The sequence below is a fragment of the Aphelocoma coerulescens genome, chromosome 20, assembly GCF_041296385.1.
Source record: "Aphelocoma coerulescens isolate FSJ_1873_10779 chromosome 20, UR_Acoe_1.0, whole genome shotgun sequence".
Classification (NCBI taxonomy): domain Eukaryota; kingdom Metazoa; phylum Chordata; class Aves; order Passeriformes; family Corvidae; genus Aphelocoma; species Aphelocoma coerulescens.
Window position 1 is genome coordinate 1,849,392 of NC_091033.1, and position 25,690 is coordinate 1,875,081.

At 61.0% G+C, this 25,690-nt stretch overlaps 1 protein-coding gene across 4 annotated transcripts in view; it reads right to left on the reverse strand.

Moving 5' to 3' along the window:
* Positions 1–25,690, reverse strand: part of EPB41L1 (erythrocyte membrane protein band 4.1 like 1) — a 64,510-nt gene that overhangs the window by 3,110 nt on the left and 35,710 nt on the right. Inside the window, exons 3-22 of one of the 4 annotated variants that reach the window (XM_069033876.1) lie at positions 24,712–24,902; positions 23,963–24,127; positions 22,417–22,521; positions 22,298–22,340; positions 21,567–21,642; positions 21,146–21,364; positions 20,971–21,058; positions 20,540–20,692; positions 19,726–19,823; positions 19,414–19,589; positions 18,806–18,954; positions 16,383–16,574; positions 15,101–15,199; positions 5,980–6,378; positions 4,562–4,654; positions 4,069–4,149; positions 3,820–3,882; positions 2,807–2,899; positions 1,903–1,983; positions 922–1,038 (exon numbers count right to left, since the gene is read on the reverse strand). In XM_069033876.1, the coding sequence (XP_068889977.1) occupies positions 922–1,038; positions 1,903–1,983; positions 2,807–2,899; positions 3,820–3,882; positions 4,069–4,149; positions 4,562–4,654; positions 5,980–6,378; positions 15,101–15,199; positions 16,383–16,574; positions 18,806–18,954; positions 19,414–19,589; positions 19,726–19,823; positions 20,540–20,692; positions 20,971–21,058; positions 21,146–21,364; positions 21,567–21,642; positions 22,298–22,340; positions 22,417–22,521; positions 23,963–24,127; positions 24,712–24,885 (2,664 nt within the window). In that variant the 5' untranslated portion in view covers positions 24,886–24,902. The remainder of the gene's footprint in view (positions 1–921; positions 1,039–1,902; positions 1,984–2,806; positions 2,900–3,819; positions 3,883–4,068; positions 4,150–4,561; positions 4,655–5,979; positions 6,379–15,100; positions 15,200–16,382; positions 16,575–18,805; positions 18,955–19,413; positions 19,590–19,725; positions 19,824–20,539; positions 20,693–20,970; positions 21,059–21,145; positions 21,365–21,566; positions 21,643–22,297; positions 22,341–22,416; positions 22,522–23,962; positions 24,128–24,711; positions 24,903–25,690) is intronic. The other 3 variants (XM_069033878.1, XM_069033877.1, XM_069033879.1) reach the window with 3 other exon arrangements.

Sequence of the window (25,690 nt, forward strand, 5' to 3'; positions counted from 1 at the left end):
CGTAAGGGGGAGTTGCTGCTCCCTCCCTTTAAGCCATTCCATTAAAACTGTGGATCCTATGGGATGCAGGAATGTCTGCGCTTGTCTGTGCTGTGGGACAGGACCAGGCAGCTCCACGAGCCTCTCCTGACCCTCCCAGCTGCGGTGCTGGTCACTTTTCCAGGCTTAAAAGCTGCCAATCAAAACCTTCATACGATAAAGAAACGGAAAATCCCAGTTCCGAGGAGCCTCTCCAAACGCACCTGCAGCCTGGCTGCCACCAGAGCCCCCAGAACTGTCCCCTGTCCTCTCCACCCCTGTCCTCACTGCTCCCACACAGGGGTCTGGTGGCTGTGCCAACCCAGAGGAGCTGCAGCTCCTGGCTGACAGGGGCAATGGGGTCAAGTAGGGGGTTTAGTGTGGGGCAGGAGTCCCCAAGCCATGGGGAATTGTCTGGGACTGTGACAGCTCTGGGGTGTCTGCAGGGAGGTGCAAACCTTGTGTGCTGCTGCCTGCTCCTGTGTGTGTATAAAAACTCAGCCTGGGATCCTAGTGGGACTGAAGAAACTGTACGGTTCTTGCACAGAAATTATCATTTGTGCCAGCACTGGTCTGACACTTTGGCTTTGCAGAACCTGTAGCCAAAGCTCCTCAGCCCACCCACAAACCTCAGGTGCCCTCATTCCCTCCCCAGCCCAGGGGGACGAGCAGGTCCTTTCCTTTTCACATCAAATGCCTCAGAGCCCTGTGCTGAGCAGGACAGCAGGGTGACATGCACAGCATTGCTTTTGGTGGCATGGTGGTGGCTTCCTGACCACAACCCGGTGGCCATGCTCAGAGCCACCATGCCAACACCTGTGGTGGTGGGGACCAGAGACTGTGACCTGTTACACCCCCCTTGCCCAGCAGGTGTAAATCACACCTGACAGCTTCTCCACCTACCTGAGGTTTCTTGTCCCTTTCCTCTGGAGAGGGCTCTGTTTCTCTGTACACCACAGCTTTGGTTACCAGCATGTCGGGGTGCTGGAGTTTTGCCTCTTTGATTGCTAAAGCCAGTGCCTGGAAAGCAGAAGGGTGAGAGAGAGCATTTATCCTTCCTCTCCTGCAATCCTCCCTGACTGCAGCCAGAAAGCAGCTGAGGAGGATTCCAGGGAGCACAGTGGGATTCCAGGAGGACAGGGATGCCGGGGTTCAGAGCTGAACCCACAGCAGCCTGGCAGAAGAGGCTGGGGCCCAGCATGGGAATCCAGCATGACTGGGAATTCATCCACCATTGGGAGCCCTCATGTGCTGCCTTTCTGTGCAGTTTTTTGTACAGAGGTGCTACTGAAACCTGGGCAAAGGAAAACACTAGAAAAATCTACAGGAATTATCAAACTCATTATGATAATCCCAAAAATTATTTTAGAGCCTTTTAATTACTTTATCTCTTTACCTTTTTTTCTTAAGCAACAAATCCCAAATGGTGAGGCCACAGGAAAATGACCTTGTGGCCCTAAAGACTTGTGCCAGTCTTTGTTATTTCATCACAAAAGTGTCACTCTTTGTCCTCTGACACCGAGGCAGAGGCAAAACACCACACCTGGAGAGAGTCAACCTGCAGTGAGATTGTGCTGGAAGAGAGAGGTGACCTGGGTCACTGGAGTATTTCAACAGAGAAAGGGCACCTAGAAATGTGTTTATGACTGTAAAAAAGTGATGCCATCATCCCTGTGTTCTGTACTGGGATGTGACCTTTGCCACGGCTTCATGGTGGGACATGGCCTGAGGGTCACTGCACCCATGGGGACCCACCCTGCTGGACAGGTTTGGGGGTCAGTTTTTGGATAAAAGGGGTAAACAGGTTCAGCCAGAGGCAGAAACATGCAGTGCTGCATCCAGGGACAGCAAGAAGTGGGCAAAGCCAGGGCATCCTGCTCCTACCTGGTCCTGGTCCACATCTTCATCTCCCGTGATAATGATGCGCTTCTCTATCCGGGTCTCGGAGAACCCCCCTTTCACAGTCTGCATGAGGAGAAGGACAGCTCTCACCCCCTGTCCCAGCAGCCAGCTCCAGGCAGGGGGAATTCTGCCACAGGAGCAGGAACAGCACCAGCATCCCCTCAGGAACTGCCCTGTAGGTCAGCAGAGCTCCCACTGCCCTTGGCTCAGGGAGAACTGTGAGACACAGCTGCCCACAAGGGGAAGGAGAAGGGCTGGGGGCAGGCCCCAAGCACCCTCCTGCTGCTCAGCTCCTCACTGAGCTGCTGCTGTCTCTGTAGGTAATCACGGAACCACTGAGGCTGGCAAAGCTCTCTGACATCACCAAGCCCAACACTGACCACGTCCCCAGGTGCCACAGCTACCCATCTTTGAAACTCTTCCAGGGATGGGACTCCACCACTGCCCTGGGCAGCTGTGCCAGTGCCTGACCACCCTTTCTGTGAGGGAATTTTCCCAAATATCCAATCTAAACCTCCCCTCGTGCAACTTGAGGCCATTTCCTCTCATCTTGTCCCTTGTTCCCCGGGAGCAGAGTGTGTATTTAATCTGGGGATGCAATGGCCGTGGGTGAGACCCTCTGCTGCAGCCTCATCTCCTTCACTTCCCACCCCTGGCCTGCCCCTGGCTGGATGCACATCCTTGGCTGTGCCTGCCTGCTGTGGTCACACGTGGCTGGATGGGCACAGGGCATGGAGCACTCTGTGGGATCTCCGTTCCCACGGGACACCGCACAGCTCCGGGCTTGTTGGAAGGAGAGGGGCCCTCTCTGCTGTACCAAGCACAATATAAATCCACCCATCCCCTAGTTCCAGTGGCTCTCAGGAAGCCCTGGAGCTGCTCTCACCTTGGTAACGTGGGTGGTGGTGGAAGTGGAGAGCGTTTCCGCAGTGGCGCTGAATATGCTGGTGAGCACCTCCTTCCCAGAGCCGCCGGAGATCTGCAGGACACGGAGTGGTGGAGTCAGGGGACATCGTGGGGGAGCCCCAGCACCAGCTCCCAAAGAGCCAGGACCTTCCCACTGGGATGCACCCACTCAGCCAAGCACGGGAGAGGAGAGCATGGCAAGGGACAAAGGCACTGAGTTGTGTTTCCAACTGCATCGAGGGCTTGGGGGGGACAGGGAGAGGTTTCCACAGGTATTCCAGGCCCACAGCTGCTGGAAAGGGCCTCTGCAGTAGACACAGAGTCTCAAGGCAGCTTTTGGCTCTTCCTCACCCTCCCTCAGGGCCACTCTAGACAGAGCTCTCAGGCTGCCTCTGTCTGTGTCCATTCCACTGTGCATGCCAAGGGCTGGGAAGGCTGGGAAGAAAGGCTGGGAAGGATGCACTGGAACCCCAGCCCCAGTGCCAGCTCTGCTCTCCCTGCAGCACAAAGGGATGAGCCTGGGGCAGCACCTGGTGTTTGGCCAGGCTGGACGCCATCAAAACAAGGGGATGGAGTAAGAAATCCCTTTCCAGAGGAAGGGCTGTGCTGGGCAGGGTGGTTGGTGACCATGACCTCCACTGGGAGTCAGGAGACTTTGTGGGTAGCCTTGGGTGACCCTGCAGGATGCCCAGGGCTGAATGCATCTCAGCCCACTGCACCAGGGACTGGGGTGTTTTTGGGAATTATCCTCCTCAGGCAGGCGCTCAAGGTACGGAGCTGGCATAAGAAAAAGCCCACAGGTCAGGGTCTCCTGACATCTTGCTCCCCAGCCTTGTGAGCATCCTTCTGCCTGTCCCAGCACCAACACATCAGCCAGGTACCAGTGCTGGGAACACGGCACGGGGCCGTGTGGGACCAATCCCACCCAATCCCAGACCCACAGGGTTGCCTTCCCCAGCTTGGCCTGGCTGGTGGCACCACGTCCCCCCTCACCGGAGACAGGGAGCGAAGGTCTGTGCTGGGAGCAGCCCCTTTGCCAGCCTTGGTGCCGTGATCCTGAAAGAAGAGCAGACGAGCATGTTGGCCCAGGTGCATGGGGCAAACCCGGCAGGTGTCACCCTCCAAAGATACCCCCGGTGGGGCAGGGTCCCCCCAGCACAGCTGGCCCCGGTCACTCCTGCCGGAGCAGAGGGACCACAGGGGACAGCGGCTCCCCAGCCCTGGAGGGCCAGCCCCGCTTACTGAGGTTGCCAGTGGCGTCTCTGTGGTGCCAGCCTGGGCAGTGGTGGTGGTGTCCCTGCTCCCCGGGGTGCCTCCATCCACCTGCCGGGGCAAAGGAAACCAGGTGAGCCTGGAGGTGCCACCAGGGAGTGGGTGACACTTGCAGGAACAGTTTGGCCATATCCCTGCTGCCAGAGGAAGCCAGGGAGGGCCGTGAGGCCACAGACAGCTGTCACCCACTGCAGATGTTCCTGTGTGCCAGCACTGCCTAGTGGCATGGCAGGTGGGGCCAGGGACACTCAGAGAATATCTCTGCGTGGGCTTTAGCTTGTGTTTTGGGGACTTCAGCAAGCCAAGGGCGAGCAGAGGCCCCCAACCACTCCACAAAGGCCCCACCCTCCCAGCACTGCTGCCAGGGATAGGCTTTGGTGGGCTGAGGCTTTGGGGAGTCTCAAGGCTCAGCCTCTTTGGGGCTCTGGGGAGCAGGGCCATGGGAACGGAGCCAACACATCACCTGGGCCATGTCTGTGGTGCTGACCCGATGGGGAGCGGAGCCTTCTGCCTCGGGCTTCTTCACAGTCACAGCGTCCACTTTTGGGGCTGAAGGCTGCAGGAGAAACAGCACAGAGTCAGCAGAGCCAGGCCCTGGGGCACGATGCAAACAGCCCTGAGTGCTCTGTCCATGGCAGGGCGCTGGGAAGAGATGACCTTTAAGGTCCCTTCCAATCCAACCACTCTGATTTTGTGCTCCTTGTGCACCAGCCCCTGGCAGAGCATCCCTGCCCCGCTCCTCCACAGGTGCCACACACAGGGTGTCCTCTGAGTGTCACACCGAGCCCTGCCTGGGCAAACAGCAGGGCTGGGCTGCTGCCCTGGGCAGATGGGCACCACCCACAGTGCCCTGTGACCCACACACCCCAAATCAGGCCTGCTGCTCTGTCCCTGGGATTTTTTGGGTAGATTTCTAGACACCATGGATAAGGACAAACTGTTCTTCAAAAGCTAAGTGAGACCCACCAAACCAGCTTCCCCCATGTGCTGCAGCCATTTTGTTGTGATCTGCACCAGCTCCTGGTGGCTCTGGATACACCTGGGGTGTCGGAGCCTCGGGGAGTGGACACAGGCTGCCAGCACTGCCCTGCTGCAGGAAACTGGAGCTGCCAAGGACTCCTGCACGGGGAATGCTTCACCTGTGCTCAGTATTCCTGAGCCAACAGCGCCCTGCCCACACTGGCCCTGGAGCGGATCCCCCACGGCCACAGCACCGGACACTCCACACCAGGGTTTCCAGGCTGGCTCAGAGACAGCTCCCTCTAATTCTGCAGCTCCTTCCTGGCTTCAGGTCTGGACTAACCTCAGCAGCCCTGGCCAGCGCTGGGGACTTACCTGCAGGGCTGGAGGTGGCCCTGGCCCAACACAGAGACAAGGCCACATGGAGCTGGGGCTGGTTCTGCTGTTTCAGCCCCCACGTGCACTCAGCCCCACACACATGCACATGCAGTTTTGGTAGCCCTGCTGTGATCCCTCCCAGCACAGAGTGACCCTCTGTGAGCAGCTCCATGAGGCCAAGCCCTCCCGGCCCCAGCATGACCAAAGAGGTTAGTGGGCAGCACACGGCTCTGCACTACACAGACTGGTCACTGAATTCATGCAAGACACGAGGACAGCCCCGGTGGTTAGTGCCACGTGCCCTCCCTGTGGTGCGCATGCTGCCATGGGCGGGACAGCCAAACACAGGGACTGAGAGGTGACAGTGACTTCTCCTGGTTAGCAGATGCATGAAGCACGTGACAGAGCCATGCAACACAGAACACGTGCAGGAGCAGGGGGGCAGCCAGCATGCTCCTCCAAACCCGCTGGGAGTGCTGGGCACAGGGGACACGGAGGCACGATGGCACCGGGCCAGTCCCGGTGAAGGGCGTCCCTGTGTACCTCTGGCTGGGAGACATCTGGGCTGGGCTGGGAGACCTTATCCCTGCCTTTGACATCCACTTCCAGTCCAGGAACTACTTTGTCAGTGTGCTGGAAGGAAACCAGGCCTTCGTCCTCTGTTTCACTCTTGTCCTTGTCCAGCTCAGGCAGGCTCCGGGAGATGTCCTCAAAGGCTGTGCCGTGGAAGTCCCCGATGACGGTGAAGTCCACCTCCGCTTCCAGGCTGGAGGTCGAGCTGACCGTGATGCTGGAGCACTTGCGCTCGATGGCCAGGTGGTTGTCCTTCAGGAACACCGAGTCCTTCTCCTGATCTGGCTCCTCGTCGCCGGTGTCGCTCTCGGGGGCCCTGTGCCGGGGCGGTTTCACCCTCTCCTCGGGGCCCTCCCTCACGCCCGCTCTCTGAAGGAGACACAATCGTGGAGAGACGGGGCCCGTGAGCACCATGGGGCAGCGCCGGCAGGGACACGGCGGGAAGGAGGAGGAGGAGGAGGAGGAGGAGGAGAAGGAGGAGGAGGAGGAGAAGGAGGAGGAGGAGGAGGAGGAGGAAGAGGAAGGCTGCAGCAAACATCCACAGAGTAGAGTCAAACACAACTCAAGCATGGAGACCGAAACCTTTCTGACAGCAGTGGCTTTGCTGGGGGAGAGAAGGCGACTCAATTGGATTGTGCCGAAAGTTTGGTGGCAACAAATCATCTCAAAAAGGCTCGGTCACACGGAAAAAAAGCTCGGCCAGCTTGGAGGCACTTCAGTGCACTGGTGGAAGCAGATGGATGCAAAACAATGGGTCTGATAGGAGACATTCAGAAAGAGCTCAGACGCAGGGCTATCGGATGTCAGTGACTCAAAAAAAAACAAACAAGGGAAAGAAAGAGAGAAGAGTTTGAAAGGAAAGGGCCCTTCAGCCAGGCACGGTGAGGGAGAAGCAAAGGAGGGTGCCAATTCCACTGAGGAGGAGTGAGCCAATTCCACTGAGCATCCTGCGGAGCATCACCCCGGGGGGAGGTGCAGCCCAACAGCTGCCCCGGGGTGAGTCTGCCCCACTGACACCACCTGCCCTTCCAGAGGCCTCAGGTGAGTCTCAGGGTGACCTGGTCAGTGTAATTGACAGCACGGCCAGAGCCAAGGGATGACCTCCCTCCATCCACTCTTCTCCAGACACAGACATACCTCTCAACTCCACCATCGGAGGGGACGTGTCCCCTTGCCACGCTTTGCCGTGAAGCCATGGGAAATGTAGACCCAGTTGTCCCTTAGGAACAGCTCAAAGCCCATCATGCCAGAGGAAACCCCACCTCCTGGCCTCTGCTCCGAGCGTTTGCAGCCAGAGCCGTCCCCCCACGGCCGGGCTGTGCCGCTACACCCCTCCCTCGGCATGGTGGGAGGTTGAGAGGTATGGGGGAAACACAGGGTGTCCAGCAGCCCCGGAGGAACACACCTGCAGACACGTGTGAGGGTGTGTGTCTGACCAATACATACAGAGAGCCCTGCAAGGGGAGCGGAGGAGCAGCACAGCCCTGGCCGCGGGGCGAGCGCTCGCACTGCCGGGAGAAGCACTTAGCAAAACAGCACGGAGACCTGCGAGACCACTGGAACAGCAGCCTTTACATTCTCTTCTTTCAGGCTGGATTTTACTGATGGGTCACATAAATCCTTTTCTTCCCCACTTGGTTCCTGAGATTTGCTCTGGATTAGAGAAAAGGGTTAGTCGGAAGGAAATGAACTCTGCAGGAGTGGCTCTAGCGCTCACAAGAGTGAGGGAAGCTGCTCCATCACCCGGCCACCAGCTTGCTGAAGGCAGGGCAGGGTGGGAGCTAAGCAAGAAGGGGCATCAACCAACGTAGAAAATGCAGGGGTGAAGCTGGAAGCGTGGGCACGCCGCTGCCGGGGCTGCGTGCCCGTGACAGTCCCAGCTCCTCCAGCCACCCCCCGGCGCCCTCTCCTGCTCCCGGCCCTGGAGCTCGGGTGCCCCTCCTGGGTTCAGCGAGCGGCATTCTCCAGGGAGGCAAAATGTTGGGGGGCGCAAAACAAAAGCTGATGAACCGACTGGGCAGCGGCCGCGCATGCAGCCAGTAAAGCCTGACCACACACACAGACAGAGAGGACAGGGATGCAAAGCGCCGGCTGCCAGTCAATGGATGTGTGAGGAGCCACTGGACAGGGGCAGAGCCACAGAACATGCGCACGAACGTCCTGTCCGGACGGTTCAGTGGAGTTACCACGGCCTCGGCCAGGGTGAGCTCGCAGCCGGAGTCGGGCGAGGCCAGGTCGGCACTGTCTTCTTCGTGCTCGGGGTCAGCAGAGACATTTTCCTTCAGGGAGCAAGGCTGGGAGGTCTCTCCTGAAGCAGCCCCTTGCCCGAGGGCCAAGGAGCCCACACTGGACACAGGTCCCACTGCAGGGGGTGAGGCGAGGCCGGTGCTCAAAGGCACGTCCTGTGCCAGATTTGTCTTCCCCGTGGCTGTCACCGGTGTCTCAGCTTCAGGCACGCGCTCCTGTCCCTCCTGGGCCTCCCTTCGCTCCACTTCACTTTGCTCAAACATCTTGATCTTGGAGGCCACGGAGGTTTCCCTGTAGCTCTCACTGTCCTGCTGGTTTCCTGGGGCTACGGTGGCATTCCCGTGCTCCTGGGACACAGCTCCTGCCAGCCCAGCCACGAACACTGACACCCCAGGCTCTGCTGGATGTGTCCCAGCATTCGATTGTCCTGCCCCGCCTTCATTCCCCAGGGCAGAGAGCTGGCATGTCTCGCTTCCTTGGCACAATCCTGCTGCAGGGGACTGGAAGTGTGGGGCATCAGCAGCTTCTCTGGGAGGAGACTCATCCTGCGGTGGCTGCCCCAGGGCCAGGTCACTGTTCCTGCTGCTTTCTCCCACTGTCGGGCTCCCACCCTGTGGATCTTGCCCTACGTTAAACTCCGAGTCCCGGTGTGGCTCTTGTGCTGTGGGATCTGCAGTGTGGAGAGGCCCTCCAGCCACGGGGCCCTCTTGGGGCACGTCTCTCAGGATGGTCTCAGTCTGATGTTCTGCTTCTTCTGCCTTGGGGGACAGCTCAGCCATGCCAAGGCTTTTGTCATGGGACAGTTCTTCCATCCCAGAGCCTTCATCTCTGGTTGGCTTCCCTGCCCCTGAGCCCTGGAAGAGCTCTTTGATCACGGGCTTCTCCTCCTGTAGTGGCTCTTCGGTGGCAGGGACATTGCTCTGTGCTGTGACAGGGTCCATGTCCTGGGCCACCTCCCTGGTGGCCGGGTCTCTGACCTGGATCGACTCTGCTGCAGTGCCTGCGTTTTGGGGTGGTTCTCCTGTAACAGGACTTGTCCCCTGGTGGGGTTTCCATGAGGCAAATCCCACCGTTTGGGATTGTTCTTCAGCTTCAGGATCGGTGCCCCTGGGTAGTGCCACCTCCGTGGAGGGGCTCACACCCTTGGGCATGGCCACCTCTCTGGCAGGGCTGGTGCCCAGGGACAGGTCCGTGCCCTGAGGCTTCGTGCCCAGAGACGGCTCCGCAGGGACAGGGCTGGGTTTCTGGGGAAGGGGTGGAGGGACAGGAGCACTGGGTTTGTCCCCCTCCAACCCCACAGTGTGAGGGTGGCCCTGCCGAGACCCAGCTGATGAAGGAGGCGACTTGGGCTCTATCTCTTCCATCTGAAGAACCACTCTGGCACTTTCCTCCCTGTCACTGTCTGCTCCAACCCTTCCCGAGAGCCCCTCCAGTGCTGGGCAGATGTCTGCGGACCGTGCTGGGCTCCCTCTGTGCTCCCCAGCCCTGGGGCCATCCCCTGCCAGCCCACACGGCTTCAAGCCTCCCACTGGGCTCTGCAGCTCTGTCTCCTCTGGTACCACCTCCCGGGAACACGGTAGGGCTTCACTTCCCGTGGGTGCTCCCCCAGGCACCCCAGCACCAGGTGCCTTCTCTGGCTGCAGGGACAGCTCTTCCCACCCTGAGAGGGGATGTCCCCCCAGGCTGGTCCCATCACAGCCCATCCCAGGCGGCTCTGGTGCTCCAGTGGGTTTTCCAGACACTGTCCTGTGTTGGTGACTTGCTGAGGAGAGGGGTTGGAACCCTTCTGCCGCGGGTGCCACGTGCCCAGATCCCTCCCCAGATGTGTTTACTGGGGCTTCTGGTCTCTCCTCCAAGCCAAGCCACCCAGCAGTGCCCAAGACCAGGTATGTTTTACTGTCCTTCTCCTCCCCCTCTGGATCTCCTAAGTAGATGATCCTCTGGGTTGCAGAAGTCTCTGAGCTGTCGTCGCCAGCCTTCACTTTAATTTTCAGGAGCTCTGGGGCAATGGGTGGAACTTTGGCCTCCTGCTTCCTGAAGGCTGCAGAAGCACGTTCCTTGGAGAGCACCTCACCTTCTCCCTGGGGAAGCTCTGGCTCCAAAATCTTGGTCCTTTGCCTCTCTTCAGGCTGCTGACAGGGCTTGGGCAGCCCTGGCTCCCTGGTGGCTGTGCCTTTGCCCAGCTCCTGGGGCTCCCCCTCCACACTCTCGGCGGGTGGATGTGCCGCCCCCGGGCTGGGCTCCCCCCTGCTTTCCTTCTCATAGAGCTCATCCTCCCACACGGACTCAAAATCCTCGGGACTAGCAATCATTTTGGCTCTCTTCCTCGTATCTGAGGGTGCAGCTGCCGGCTCTTCATGGCCTGCCACGTCCTTGGCTTTCCCTGCCGTCACCTCCACTTTCATCAGGCTCCCACTCGTGCTCCCATCCGAGGTCCCTGCATGTGCTTCTTCCGTCTTGGCTCTCAGAGTTTTCCTCAGAGCTACAGCTTCCAGCCTAGGGGCTTCTCTCTCTATAAATACCCAGTGCTCTGAGCCCTGTATTGCAATTGGAGCAAGAAGAGTTAAACGCATCAGACACCCCAGCCCCGACTGCTGCTGGCACGAGTGGCACAGCTGGTCTGCCTGGCACAGGGCTGGCTACATCATCGTCATCATTGTCATTGTCATCATCATCATTATCATTGTTGTTATTATTATTATTATTATTATTATTATTATTATTATTATTAATTATTGTTATTATCAAGGCCAGAGTTGAGGCTCTGTACAAAGAGCCTAGAACTCATTGATAGAGAGAGGGACTGCAAATAAGGGGCTGATGCCACACTGGGGACTGAGCCAGTGTGGCCTCTCTGGGGACAGTGCTTTGCTCTGGCTGGCGGCTCTCGGACACAGCTGCAGTACCTGGGGCTGGGTTGGTGGCACAGAATGGGAGTGAAGCTCCCAGCAGACACAGTGACAGCCACCAGGGTCTCTGCAGAGGCAGGGGCACACAGCTGGCTGCCACCTTGTTTTCAGCTGCCTCTGGCAATTCTCAGGGCTGAGATTTCATTGGAAGCAAGGCCCTTATGGGTAGCTTCACTCTCAGCTTCATCCATGTGCCCTAAGAATGTGTCAGGCTGCCACGATCACGAGCAGGGAAAGAATCCACCTGAAGCCATCAGCAAGGCCCTGTCCCTTTCCTACCACATGCTGCAGCTCAGATTCCCCCAAAGGCCATCCCTCCTTTCCAGCTCACCAGGGACATCTCCTCAGAACCCAGCCATGCTGAAAACAAGTGTTGAGAAACTGTCACCTGGGAAAGGTTCCCTGTGAAGTGTAAAAGACCACGGGCTCAGCAGCAGGACCAAGCAAAGGCCACGGAGCATCCTGCTGCATGGACACAGCGAATGTCACCGTGCTGCTGGCAGGGGACACCAGGTCACTGCTGCCAGGGACACCTTGTACATCCACGTGCTCATCCTGTACGTCAGCTAAAGGCCTCGTGAGTGCCAAGGACAAAGCACTGCTAAAATCCAGCCGCTTTTGGAACAGCGGGTAGGAAATAACTCACGGGAAGAGAGTGGCAGGAGAACATCTGCACCGTGAGGCAGCTCAGCCACCCCTGGCAGCACGTGGAGGGCAGTGCTGGGGCTCCCCGTGGGACTGGCACTGCTCCTGGCACAGCCTGCCTGGCACAGCCTGCAACAGGGGCAAGGACGGCCCTCAGGGGCACCAGGATGCACTGCAGGCCCAGGCAGGGGGCTGCCGGTCCGCTCCCAGCTCCAACCAGGACCAGTGATCCATGGAAATGTGAGCCTCGCCCCATGCCGGGGGCCGGGGGGAATGTTTGGAGCAGTTGCACCCAAAATGCACACCTAGTGTTTGATACTGGAGAAGGGGACACGGGGGTCAGAGGGGAGCAGAGCCAGAGGGAGGGAAGGGAAGATAATATTAGAGGAGAGAAAGAAAGGAGGAAAACCAGTTACTAGTGGAAGAGCTCCCACAAAGAAATCAGAAATCAGTGCAAGCCCCCAGCAGAAAAATGCCATTCCCAGCTGCTGCCTTCTCTGCCAGGTGCCAGAGGAAGCAGAGCTCCCTCGGCAGCTGCCCCAGGCTTTGCCAAGATTCCCTCTGCCCCCAAAATCCCCGGGAGCCTGCAGGGAAGCACCCAAGAGAACACCCACCCCTGAGGGCAGGGAGGTGCCAGCTCCTCGAAGTGCCAGGACATCCCCGGGGATGGGCAGCGAGGGCACCCTCCTCCTCTGGTGCCAGAGGGATCCTTGGCAGGGACTCTGCCCTGGCCAGGCAGCCCCGCTGAGCAGCCTGCAGGGTGTGCAGGAGACCTGACCCCAGCCCGAGCCTCTCCCACAGCCCCTTACCCTGCCCCAGCTGCTCCCCAGCTCCCTTCCTCCACACCTGCCTCCAGCGCAGCTTCTGTTCCTTCCCAGCCCACAAACACCGGATCAGAGCCCGTCAGTGCCTGCCAGGGGCACCGGGCTGCGCCGTGGTCGTTCCCGGCCGGGTTTGACCCGTGCCAGCAGCACCACGCCTGACTGGGAGGCTCCGTGGGCTGGTGTCTGGCATTCCCTCAGCACTGCCTCCTTCTGCTCAGCAGCCAGACTCAGCCACCACACCCTCACCTTCCTGAGGCTGCAGCAGCTTCTCTCCTGCTCCTGCTCCTGCCCTGCTGTCCCACTGCTGAACCCATTCCCAGCCAGGACAAGGATGGACAGGTTGTGGGCACATGTACGAATCTCCTCAGCAAAGCCCTCTCATCCCTCTTGTGAGGCTGCAAACCAGAGTCCTTCAGAGGAGACCTTCCCTGAGCAAAGGGGATGAGTTTCTTCAGTCTCCTCCTCTGAGTTAGGGCCCAAGAGAAATGTGGTAGACCAAAAAGTCTGAAGCCTGGAACATGTTCATCCATGACAGGACCTCTTCACCAGACAGGAAAACCCCAAAGCTTCAAATTTATTTCCAGACCAGCTCCTTCCTTCTCCTCAGACTCTTGAGATGAGCACAGCCCAGCTCAAGGGACATCCGGCTACTCCTTGCTGTGACATGAACTCTGCTCTGGAGGGCTCAGTGCCAGCTCAAGCCGCAGCTCAGGGCAGCCCTTGTGTCTCCAGAGCCTGAGGGCTCTGGGGGATGCTTGGAACCAATCTCTGGATACTGGGGCACATCCCCCAGGGAAGGGGGGCACTCGTGAGCCCTGCAGGTCAGTGGGCTGGAGGATGGAGCCACGGCAGAGCTGCCTCTGAAGGGATGATGCTGGGAAGGCTCTGTCCAGAGACCAGCCCTGACTTCCCGAGGGAAAAGTGACTTTCACACTTCCCTGCCGTCCCTCCCTCCCTCCACATCTGCTCTAGGGACAGGAGCAACTGGGACACTCCCGCTGTGGCCTAGGCAGCACAAGGGACAGAAGGAAAAGGTGACAGCAGGGAGCAGAGACAGCTTCTGCCCCACGAACAGGGGCCACAACCCCGGAGAGCCCCAGGCACGCGGGAAGCTTCTCCCCGGGGCACCCTTCAGTGCCCCTGCTGCCCTTCTCTGCTCTGAGGGACACCCAGCTCACCTGCGGGGAAAGCATGAGCCTCAGGCAAGGATAATGAGGGTATCTGAGATGGTGGGACAATACACTCTCACAGCTGGAGAGGCTCCTGGCACTGCCCAGCCCAGCGCTCCTGTCCTCCAGCAGGAGTGGGGACAGAGGGATGGAAGTGCCTGGGGTGACAGACCACGCAGCCATGGCACCAGGGGGCATTCTGGCAGTGATGAGAGCTCCAGGCTCTGCAGATGAGTCATCCTTGTGCCATCACCCTTTGGGGCCATGAATCTCTCATGGAGACTGGGGGCTCTGGCCTGTGGGGATATGTGGGGACACGCCAGTGCTGAGTCTCAGGCACAGATGCCTGGAGAGAAACCACTCGTGAGGCCACCTTAGCACCTGCACCCCAGCTCAGGCTGGGCACGCCAAGGGCAAGACTGGCTCAAGAGATGTGTGTGCACCTCACAGCTGCTGCTTCTGTCCTCCAGCTCTGAAATACTGCAACGTGGAGGGTGCCAGCATGGACCAGGAGATGCTGCTGCTCTGTTGAAGGTGCCATATCCTTGCTGAAGGCCCAGGCTGTGCCCAAGCCCTCCCTGACACCCATCCTGCCTCCTGGGGACTGCTTCAGCTGGCCCAGGTTCAGGCTCCTGCCTGTGCTAGTGATTCTGCATGGACTGAGGGAGCACGAGTGTGCCCAGCCTGTTCCCCAGCCCTCTGCCTCTGCTCCTCCCTGGGGTGCTCAGGCAGGACAAGTGTCCCAGCACCACGGGTCCCTGGGGCCAACCATGCCAGAAGCAAGGCTCAAACCCCAGCCTGCTTCTGCTCAGTGAAGGCACCACCCTCGGCTGTCCCCTGCCCTGAGCTGAACCCGCACACAGGGGGTGCTGAGAGCTCACAGCCCTCACGCCGATGGAGCGTGACCTGGCTGTGCACAGGCAGGGTCCGAGGATGCCTCCAAGGATGCCCTTTGTCAGCGTGCCTGGGCCTAGGGAATTCCAGCTGCAGCCAGGACAGCCTGAGGCTGCTGGCACCAGGCCACCGGGCCACCCCTGCCTGGGGACCCTCAGCACTGGGCTCCAGCACAGCCCCACACCAGCACTGGGAGCTCTCCCCAGGACCACATCCCAGAGCCTGGCAGGAACAGCCAGGGGAGAGGATTCACCAGCAGCCCTGTCCTGGGAGGGGTCCTGCCTGTCACCAGAGAGGGGACCCACCCACGGGCAGCTTTGCTCAGAGGGCACAAGACCCCTCAGCAGGCTGGAGACCCCCACGGTGAGAGTGAGGGGTGGGGGGGAGAGGGGATGGTGACAACCTCAGGAGAGGAGACAAGGCTTTTCTGCGTGAAAGACTCCATGCTTAGGGAAGCTCCATGCTCAGATGCAAAATCGTCTAAGGTGTCCTCTTCCATCATCTGTGCCAGCACGGAAACCCCAGCACCCACGGGGAGAGAGAGAGGGAGACAGAGACAGAGAGAGACAAAGAGAGAGAGAGAGAGAGAGAGAAAGGGAGAATTTGAGAAGGAATGAAAGAACAAAAGGTGGGCAGGTGGGTGGCTGGGTGGATGGATGGATGGAAGGATGGATAGATAGATGGACAGAGGTCACAGCTGTGCCAGCTCTAGATGCTCCATTCACATCTCTGCACCGGATACATTCCATGGTAAAAGCAATGTGGGGGAAAGCCCCTCTTCCTCTCCCCAGCCGAGTGCTTTGCTGAGGGGCCACAGCCCCCCTGGAGCCCCAACCTCCAGGCAGGGCTGGGGGGGCCCAGCAGGAGCACGGGCACATCCCGAATTCCTTGCAGAGCCCGTGCCCCGTCCATGGCAGGGGGCAGCCAGGGCAGAGCATCCCCACGAGTGGCACCCACCCTCCCGGGGCCACGTCCCCTGCTGTGGGCACAGCACTGGCTCAGGGCCCCACAGGGGATGATGGGCAGGGAGGGTCCCTGGCAGGGTCAGGGCATCCAGGCTGGCAGTGGGGACACTCTTGTCACATGCTGCCTGCACAGAGCCCAGCTGTGCCATGTCCACACCCCTCCGGCACCGGGGGCTCTGTCCTGGCACCCTGCACCCTGCACGCTGAACTGCAGCGCTCTCCTGTCACCCCCGTGGTCCCAAAGGCAGCATGCAGAATGCCCAGAAGGGAGGATGTGGGTGTGGGATGCCAGCGTGGCACCACTCATCTTCCACCTCCTCCCACCACCCAGGTTCCACTGCTGAGAGCACCACGGGGCACCTCTGCACAGGGGCCTGGTCCTGCTCTGCCAGGGACACCCCTGGGCAAGAGCTGCGCTGGCACTGCCCCACAGGCTGCTCGTGACAAGGGTGAGCAAAACCCCACCCCATGGGCCACAGAGCCACAGCCCACCTCTCAGGTAGCCCCAAAACACCTGCAGACAAGGGCTGTTCAGCCCCCTGCCAAGGAGATCCCCCCCAGCAGTGAAAATGGTTCAAAAGCTTAGAGACAACACCCCTGTCCCCAGCACGTCACTCCCACCGTGCTCCCTCAGGGCAGCCCCGGAGCAGAGCCCCCGAGCTGAGGGACTCCTCCCCAGCAGATCCTGATCCTCTCTGGAAGAGAAGCAGCAGAACAAACCTCAGTGGCCTTTTCAGGGGTTCCCTTTGGTGTTTCATCCTCGTGCTTGGGTGAGGAAGAGGCTGGTGAGGAAGGCAGCCTCCTGTCCCGGTCCCTGTGAACCAGTTTGCTGTTGGGCTCCTTCAGGGTCCGCTTCAGCTCATTGATGCTGGCCTGATGCTTCAGCAAAACATCCTCTGGCTTGTCTAAAAACTTGGGAAGGAGAGAGGAAGAGAGAGGTGGTTAAAGCATCAGCCAAGTCCAAAGGGATGAGCAGGGGCACTGGGAGGGTTGGCTTCATACTGGGCTGGAATTTAGCCAAATGAGGAGCGCAAATGAGGATTGCCCTGGCCTGCAGGCCTCACTGTAGGAGAGGGAGCAGCTCTTTCACTGCAGGCAGCAGCAGAAGGGCAGCACGGGGCCGAACGTGTGTGGCATCTCCAGGGCTCTGCGTCCTCCTGGCTGGAGACAAGCTAAAGCCTCCTGGAGGGGAGAGTGGGCTCTCCCTCGGGATCAGCAAGGAATGGGGCCCTGCTGGAAGCACCAGCAGCCTGTGCTGCTCTCTGGTGCCCGGCACAAAGGGAGCCCAGGCTCTGTCCCAGAAGGGCAGGCGAGCGGCATTTCCAGCAGAGCTCCTCCAGAGCAGGCCCTGACAAAGGGGTGGAGGTCCAGGGCTGGGCAGGGATGTCCAGCACGGATCCAGGCCTGGATCCCCGTGGAGCAGCCCAGGGTGGGGTGGGTCTGATCTGCTGTGGAGAGAGGACAGCTCAGAGCGCTCAGGGGAGAGGGGTCAGGTGTCGGAGCGTGGCTCGGTGAGGGCACAGGCGCCGGGGTGGCCCCCTCGTCCCGCCGCAGAGGTGGGCAAACCGGCTCCCAGTAGGAACCTGGCTTCTGCCTCCAACCCAAACCCAAAGCTCTCCTGAGGTTCAAAAGGAGGCCCATAAAAACCTCCCCGGTACCTCCTCGGCAACAGAGCAGAGACCCGTGAGAGTCCCAGGAAAAGCCCCACTGAATTTTCCAGCACAGCTCAGGAGAAATCCCGCCCTGGCCCCGCATGTCCGAGCTGAGGAGGCCCAGGTGTGCCCACCTCTGGGCTGGGCGCAGCACATGCACATGCAGTGGGCAAGCGATGAGGTGGGCGGGGGTCGGGGCCGGTGCCCACCCCTGGCGGGGCTGCACTGGGTGCTGCCAGCGTGGCCAACCCCATCCCCTGGCCGTGCTCGCTCCCATTGGCAGCTCCAGCTGGGATCTCTGCTCATGGAGGGGATCCCCTGGGGAGCAGCCCTGGATTTGAGGCCAGGATGAATGGTTCCTGAGGGGCCACTGCAGGCACAGTTTGTGCAGGGAGGGCTCAGCCTCCCTCTCTGCTCGGCCCCTCTCAGGGTGGGCAGGCACAGGGCTGGTGCCAGTGCTGGTCCCCTCAGGCAGCTCAGAGCCTCTTGGCCCCTGTGGGGGTGGGATGGCAGCCACAGCGTTTGGGGAGTCCCAGCCCAGCTCTCGGGGGGCTGCAGGAGAGCTGGGCAGGGGGGATGAGGCAGTTTGGGTCAGGCAGGAGCAGAGCGTGGTCGGGTGCCAGCAGGAGGATGGGACCAGCTCCACAGGAGAGGAGACACACGGCGAGGACACGGCGGGGTCAGGAACATGAGCAGAAGCCAGGTCATCCCAGTGGGCCAGGGGCTCTCCTGCCCTTGGGAGGGCTCTTGCTCACAGGTACGATCAGGACCACCTTACTTAGTGGGATAGAAGATGCCACAGCTGATCCCCAGCTGTCTGTTCCTCGGGCTCCTCCAGCACCCAACCCCCGGCCCGGTGCATCTTGTATTCCAGTAAATAGGGTGCCACATGGACTTGTTTTGGGAAGGATGGACAATATGATGCACCAATGAGGACTAAGATACTCCAGAGAGAGAATACCTCCTGCTTGTGCCTGGGGGTTGTTTCGTGCTCCGGCTGGCAGCAAAGAGAGGGTTAAAAGTAACCAGCAGGGTCAGTTGAGGGCACTTGTCACAAACACCACAGTTAAGTTGATGGGCTGGTAGGGACCCCCCTCCCCTCCCAGCATGGGGCTGAAATGGGCTGGGACAGCCCAGGGACCAGGGCAGGAAGGGGTGGGCTGTGCCCAGGCAGTGGTGGGCACTGATGTGCTCAGCCTGTCCCCATCCCCATCCCTGTCCCAGAACCGGGCTGCTCCCAGCCCTGCCAGGGGATGAGCCTTGAGACCACCTGGAGGGCTCTGGGGAATCCAAGTTAAGCTGAACCCCTGTGACAGCTCCACTTCCACTGGTGGGGCCAAGAGCCACATGCCAAGGGTGCCATCAGCCTGGGGCACAGCTGACAGCGACAGGGCTGCAGGGACCCTGCCCCGAGTGACCCTTCCTGCCTGCGCCCGGGCCCTGCCTGCCGACCCCTCCACCCCCACCCTCCTCTGCCCACCTCGGCTGTACCTTCAGCTCCTTGATCTTCGTTGGGGTGGTCACCTCCTCATCCTCCGTCTCAGAGCGTCTCCTGCTGCCAAACTCACCGTCCTCATCCTGCTTCTCACCCTCGGGCCCGGCGTCGTGGTTCTCGCTGACGGAGGCTGGGCGCGAGAACTCTGCCCACGGGGAACAGCCGGGTCACCCCAGCCCTGCCACCCCGCTGCTGCCCCAGCCCCCCTGCCAGCTCTGATAGCTGGGTCACCCCAGCCCTGCCACCCCGCTGCTGCCCCAGCCCCGCTGCCCCTGCCAGCTGGGTCACCCCAGCCCTGCCACCCCGCTGCTGCCCCAGCCCCGCTGCCCCTGCCAGCTCACACCTGGGGCAGATGGTCCCAGGAGTCGCAGGGCACAGGGGAGGGGGTGATGTGTCCCTGAGCTGCCTGACCCCGGCCCTGCCATGTCCCCACAGTCTGAGCTACCCCTTGGGGAGGGGACAGCCCCTGTGCCGGGGGATGTGGCTGGGGACAGCCTCCAGAAGGAAGCCTGATGCTGCTGTGACCCTGCCCAGAGAGGCCGGGCAGCTTCCCCTGGTTGCTGCCAGCAGAGCAGGGTCCCTCCCTGTCCCAGGGGGGCCGTACCTCCGTCCAGGCTGCGGGACATGGTGTAGCGTTTGCTGGAGGAGCGCTCGAAGAAGGGCGCGGGGCGGTCGATGAGGGCGCTGGCCTGGCGCGTCTGCGCCTGCGTGCGCCCGCTGTACCGAAACTTGGAGCCCATCACCAGGAAGCCCTTGGGGGGTGGCTCTGGCGACACCAGCCTAGGGGTCACAGGGGTGGGATGGTGTCAGCGAGCCCCGGTCAGACCCCCCCGCACTGCCCCCCACATGCACCCGCTGCGGCAGGAGCAGGAGCGTGCCTGCCTCCGGGAAAGGAGGCCTGGAGAAGGTTCCTCACCTGAAGAAGGTGTGATGCTCTATGCAGACCTTCCAGAGCCTCTTGGCCGAGCGGTGGTTGGGCAGCTTGAAGCCGATGGTGCTCTCAAACTGTTCATACTTGGGGGAGACAGAGATAGGCTGTTACCCGCACATCCTGCCCCGGGGGACATGGCAGGACAGCACCTTGCCAAGGCCCTCGGGTTCCCCTGGCAGGAGCCATAACCGTGCAAAAAAACCCCAAAAGTCTTCTTCAAATCTGTGCTGGGACGGTCCATGCCCAGCACCATGCCCAGCAGGGTGATGGGATACACCCCACACCTCTGGCCGAAGCACTTTCCTCAGCTGAAAATGGCTTTTCAGTGCAAGGTAAATTCCCTCAAGAAACAGAAAGCTTTTACAGCTGTTTTGGTCTGAGGGCATCACTCCCAGGTGTGCTGTCCTTGCCCTCCAGCCTGCTGGAACACATGGGTGGAAATGCATTTTCCCACCATAAAAGAGTGAAAATTAAGTCTGAAAATTAATGAAAAAGCTTCCTGATTATTTTTTGTGAAGATGTGACAAAAATGGCCCTCAACCCCCATTCCTGGGCAAGCTCCCTGGCCAGCAGGGTCATGATGTCTGTCAGGGATGGGATCCCAGGGTCCCTCAGCTGCTGAAGTCACGAGAGCACATGGAAGAAAATCCATGCCACAGGAGATGTGCTCTCTTGGCCAGCATGGTCATAAACGTGGGATCCTTGGAGCAGAGGCCGGAGCCAGATGAGGAAATCCTCACCATCAGCCCCAGTCCCTCAGGACAGGCACCAAGGGGCTGCACCAGCGCCTGGCACGCACCTCTCCTGGGCGGATCTTGATGTAGAAATTGCTCCTCTTGTAGGAAATCTTGAGGATCTTGGGCCAGGCGAAGCGGTTGATGCGCAGCCGGTCCCTGTAGATGAGGAGGCCGTTGGCGCAGACGCCCAGCATGATGTCGATGCCCTCCGAGTCCTGGAGGAGGCAAGGGGACAGGAGGGGACAGCTCAGAAGCTCAGCAAGAGCCAGCCAGGCCAGCAGTGCCACATCCTTCCTGCAGAGTGCTGCGGGGGCCTGGCTGGCAGAGGGGGCACTGAACCCCAGGCTAGTGGAGGTTGATCTCCAGAGCTTCTCTGGTGCCACCCAGAGCCAGCCAGAGCCGTGCCAGGAGCCTTCCCTGTGGGAGGAAGGGTGGGCAGGAGGCAGGAGCAGGCTGGGAAGGGGCAGCGCTCTGGCAGCCCCCAGCCCCGTACCTTGGCATGGTGCAGGTCCACCCCGTACATGGAGAGCTTCTTGGCGTTCTCCAGGAAGTGGATCTCTGCTTCCCCGGGGGTCATTCCCCTGCAGGGAGACAGAGAGGGGGACACGTGGCCGGGAGCCCCAGGGGCGTGGGGCAGCTGTCCCGTGCTGTCCCCTCCCGGGGCTCACCGGTAGGTCTTGTGCAGCTCCATGATGCGCTCCTCCAGCTCCCGTGTCTGGTTGGGGGCGAAGCGCAGCTCGCTCACGTAGTTGCCCACGTGCTCCTCGGTGTCGTGGTCACCCAGCTCGGCCTGGACAGCGTAGGAGCCCAGCAGGGCGTGGGTGACGAAGGAGCAGGGCAGGCGCCCAGTGATGATGTCGGCACGGAGCTGCAGGCACAGGTAGTATCTGCAGGAGGGGCACAGGGTCAAAGTGTGGCAGGGGAGCAGGCTGGGGCTCCCCAGGAAGGAATCTGGTGCCCCCCAGGGCAGGCTGGGGCTTCCTGGGAAGGTCTTTGACCCCCTGGAGCAGGCCAGGGCTCTCCAGGAAGGAGATTTGTGCACCCTGCAGCAGGCTGGGGCTCCCTGGGAAGGAGGCCCGTGGTCCTCACCTGGTGATGTCCTCTGTGAGCTGGGCAGGGTCTGGAGGGTAGAACTTCACGGTGAAGGCGAAGTTCCAGGGCCCACCTGGAGAGGGGAGAGAGCAGCTGAGGACAGCACCCGCGGGGCTGCACACAGGGCACAGGAGCAGTCGTGTGCCCACTGAGGATCCCGCTGCTCCCTCCAAGCCTTGCACAGGGCAGGGGCCAGGGGGCTCCAGAGGCTGCAGGGGGCACAGCCCTTGGGACTCCAGCACAGCTTGGTGAATCCTGCCCCAAGAGCTGGGGACAGCAAAGCATCACAGCTGCAGGAGCCACGAGCTCCATGTCCCAGCTAAAGCCTCCTGTGTGCCAGAAGGTGACACTTTGGGCTACAGCTCTACTGCCACGCCAGCAAGGCAACACCATGGCAAAGGCACCCCAGGACCTGTCCCAGCAATGGCCCCTCACTCTCCCCCACCCTCCCTGTACCCCCTGCATGGGGCAGGTGGTGCTCAGAGCGGCACCAAGTCCCAGCCAGCTCTCCAGTGGCACAGATAGGGTCCTTCGTCCCCCCGCCTTTCACAAGTAAGAGAAGAGGTGACTAACAAACAGCTGAACAAGCAACAGTGTCCCTGTCCCCAGGCCAGCTGCCAAAGGTCCCCTCCAGGGCAGGTGGGGAGATGACCTGCCACAGGACAGCCACACTGAGCCATCCAGGACACCCCAGGGCTGGGGAGGATGGACCCTCCCCGGGCACTTACTGCGGATCTGCTTCTTGATCTCCTTGGAGGGGTCCAGCCAGTTCTGCAACGAGGAGACAGCAGGTTAGGGGGGCCCCCACCCTAGGGGGGGTGGCTGCAGAGGGACTCCCCGTGCTCACCTTCTGGCTGTCCGAATCACAGAAGGTGAGGCCGAAGTAGTCCTTCTCCAGGAGGTTGAGGTGCTCACACACCATGTCAAAGAGCACCTGGCCCCGGGCGTGTTTCTGTTGGAGACATGGACAGATGATGGTCAGCTGGTGCCTTGGGCTCCTGGACACCCTTGAGGTGAACACCAAAAGGTGCTCTCACCCAGCGTGGGCTCCACCACGTCCCATCCCTGCAGCCCCAGGACCACCTGGGTGTCCCCACAGTGGTGCCCCATCTCTGCAGCTCCGGGACACCCTTTGGCACCACTGAGCACATCTTTGGGTGACGTGGTGAGGGGCATTGCTCTGCTCTGCTCTGCTCTGCTCTGCTCTGCTCTGCTCTGCCAGCACCTGTGGCCTGAGATTCTCCTGCCATCCCAGTTTGGTTGGCCAGTGCTGCGGGGAAAGCCAGGGAAGGATGACTCTGTCAGGGCTCGTGAGCCCCTGGGACACTCCGCTCCTTTCCTTCTTCAGGAAGATTTTCCTCCTGGTGCCAACCCATCTTTCCACAGCTTTGTGACCAATTTTACTGCTAAAGTGACAGCACAGGGACCAAAGGCCCTGCTCCCCTGCCATGGGCAGGGGCCAGACCCCCCAGCCAGCCTTGGGCTGCTCCCTGCTCCCATCCCCTCTGTTCATCAATCCAGGCAGCTGAGCCCTGGGGCAGGCAGGACCCACACACAGATCTGCTCTGTGCTGCCAGCAGACACCCCTGTGCCCCTGGCCACAGCCAGGGCAAAGGCCTCTGTGGCAAAGGCTCTCAGATCCCTGAGGTTCAGGCTCCTGAACAACCCCAGCTTTTCATTTTTAAGCAAAACTGTTAGTCCTTAAAAATGTCCCTCCCTCCCTCCTGCCTGATGGTGCAGGTTGGAGCAGCGCTGCCTTCCCAGCCTGGGGACAGGAGACAGCAGCAAGTGCTGGAGATGGGAACAGGGGCTCCTGGCATGTCCTTCAGCTCCCTGCTGCCTTGTCCCCATGGCAGGGCCACCAGAACCTTCCACAAACACCAGCCCCAGCTCCTGAGTGAATCCTGGGTGTCCCCCAGCTGTCCTGGAAGGGAGAGGTGCCCGTGCTGATGGTGGCTGAAGCAGCCCCGCAGCATCTCCCAGTGGTCAGGTGGCCACTGCCAGCTGTGTGTCCCCTCTGTCCCTCCCTGCAGCCACTGCCAGCTGTGTGTCCCCTATCCCTCCCTGCAGCCACTGCCAGGTGCCTGAACTGCTGGGCAGAGCTCTATCCCCAGCCATTAAGCTTCTGACTTAGACACTGTTTTCCCCTGTGAGTAGCTGCCAAATTTGGTTTCACTAGGCTGAAATTCCCTGCAAGGGTCTTTACAGATTTTTAATTCATTTTGAAATTTCAGCTTAAATGGCTATTTCTGGGGGTGGTTTTTTCCCTAGGAGAGAGGGGCTACAAAGCTGTCCTAGGAAGAGTCCTGTCCTTGAGGACTCTCTGGACTGGGCAGGATCCCAGGAGTGTCTCCTCCTTGGTGCCAGCACAGGCCCCCAAATCTGGGACTCACCTCCACCTCACACTCATACTCAGAGGCATCGAGCAGGGTCACCCTGCACAGGGCACTCTTCACTTTCTTGGTGGTTTTCTGGGGTGACTTCTGGGTCTTGCTGGGAGTTGTTTTGTCAGAGAGTCCATCGGTCTCGCTGTAGTCCTTGTCCTCCATGTCTGTGCCCTGGAGCGGGGATGCACAGAGGGTTACCTGGCACCGCTGCCACGGGGACACAGGGCACAGGGGGCAGGCTCTGCTCAGCATAGCAGGGCAGCCGCTGAGGGGCCGTCCCCAGCGCAGGCCAGTCCCACCAACCCACACTGCCAGCACAGCCCAGCTCCCTGGAAAATGGACACCCGGGGTCAGTTCAGCACCCAAATCCTCCCTGCCCAACCACCAGTGCAGCAGCGCAGCTCCCCAGCAGTTCCCCAGCCCACACTGGGCGCAGCCGGGGCTCCCAGCCCCGCCCGGGCCGGCTCAGCTGGGGACACGGTACCGCCGCCACTCTGTCCCCGTGCCCCGGCCAGCAGTGCCATCCCCACCCCGCTGGCACTCGGGGCTGCCACGGCTCCTGCTGCCTGTCCTGCCTGCCAGCAGCCCTGCGGGCAGCTGGGGCAGCGGGCACAGCCCCGGCTGAGAGGCTCCTCCCGGGGATGTCCCCCTCGGGCACCGGGGACGTGCCCCCCTCAGCGGGCAGCAGCGAGCGGTGGCGCGTCCCCTCCAGCGCGGCTCCTGCCCGTGCCCCGTCCCCGGCCGTGCCCGCTCACCGGCTCCATGTTGCGGGGGTCGGGCTGTGCCCCGGGCTTCTCATTGGGGTCGGTGTCGCGGCCGGCGGGGCTGGGCGCGCCCGTGGGGCCCTGGGCGGCCGCCTCCAGCTGCTGCTGCGGAGCCTCTTCCTGCGCGTTCCTCACCTCCGAGCCGGGGCCCGTCTCCGTTGTCATGACCGCCGGTCACCGCGCTGCTCACCGCCGCCGGGGGAGAGACGGGAGCTGTCACCCGCGGCTGCGGGATGCTGCCCGGGCAGCCGCCGCTGGGATGCCCTGGCTGCTCGGGGAGGCTGCGACAGGCTTGGGATGTGCCCGTCTCTGCCTCACAGGGATCCACTGCCAGCCCCAGCTCCCTGTCTGCTCACAGATCCACTGCCGGCCCCAGCTCCCTGTCTGCTCACAGATCCACTGCCAGCCCTGGCTCCCTGTCCGTGCACAGATCCACTGCCAGCCCCCAGCTCCCTGTCCGTGCACAGATCCACTGCCAGCCCCCAGCTCCCTGTCCGTGCACAGATCCACTGCCAGCCCCAGCTCCCTGTCTGCTCACAGATCCACTGCCAGCCCCCAGCTCCCTGTCCGTGCACAGATCCACTGCCAGCCCCAGCTCCCTGTCTGCTCACAGATCCACTGCCAGCCCCCAGCTCCCTGTCCGTGCACAGATCCACTGCCAGCCCCGGCTCCCTGTCTGTGCCAGGAGGTGGCTTTGCAAAGGGCTGGTGGCAGCAGCACAGGACACCAGGATTTCATCCTCTGAGCTGGAGGAGGAGAGCCAGCAGTGGGGAGGGACACCGGTGACAGGGAGCCACCAGGGACAGGGACCCAGCAGAGGCATGCACGGGCTCATGCCCCATCCCTGCACTCACAGCAGGCAGTGAGGCTGCTCTGACCCCCTGCTCCCACAGCCTGCACCCGCCGGGACCTGCTCTTGTGTTCTCTAGGAGTGGGAGGAAAAGCCAGGCGGTGAGTCAGGGGAAGGCTG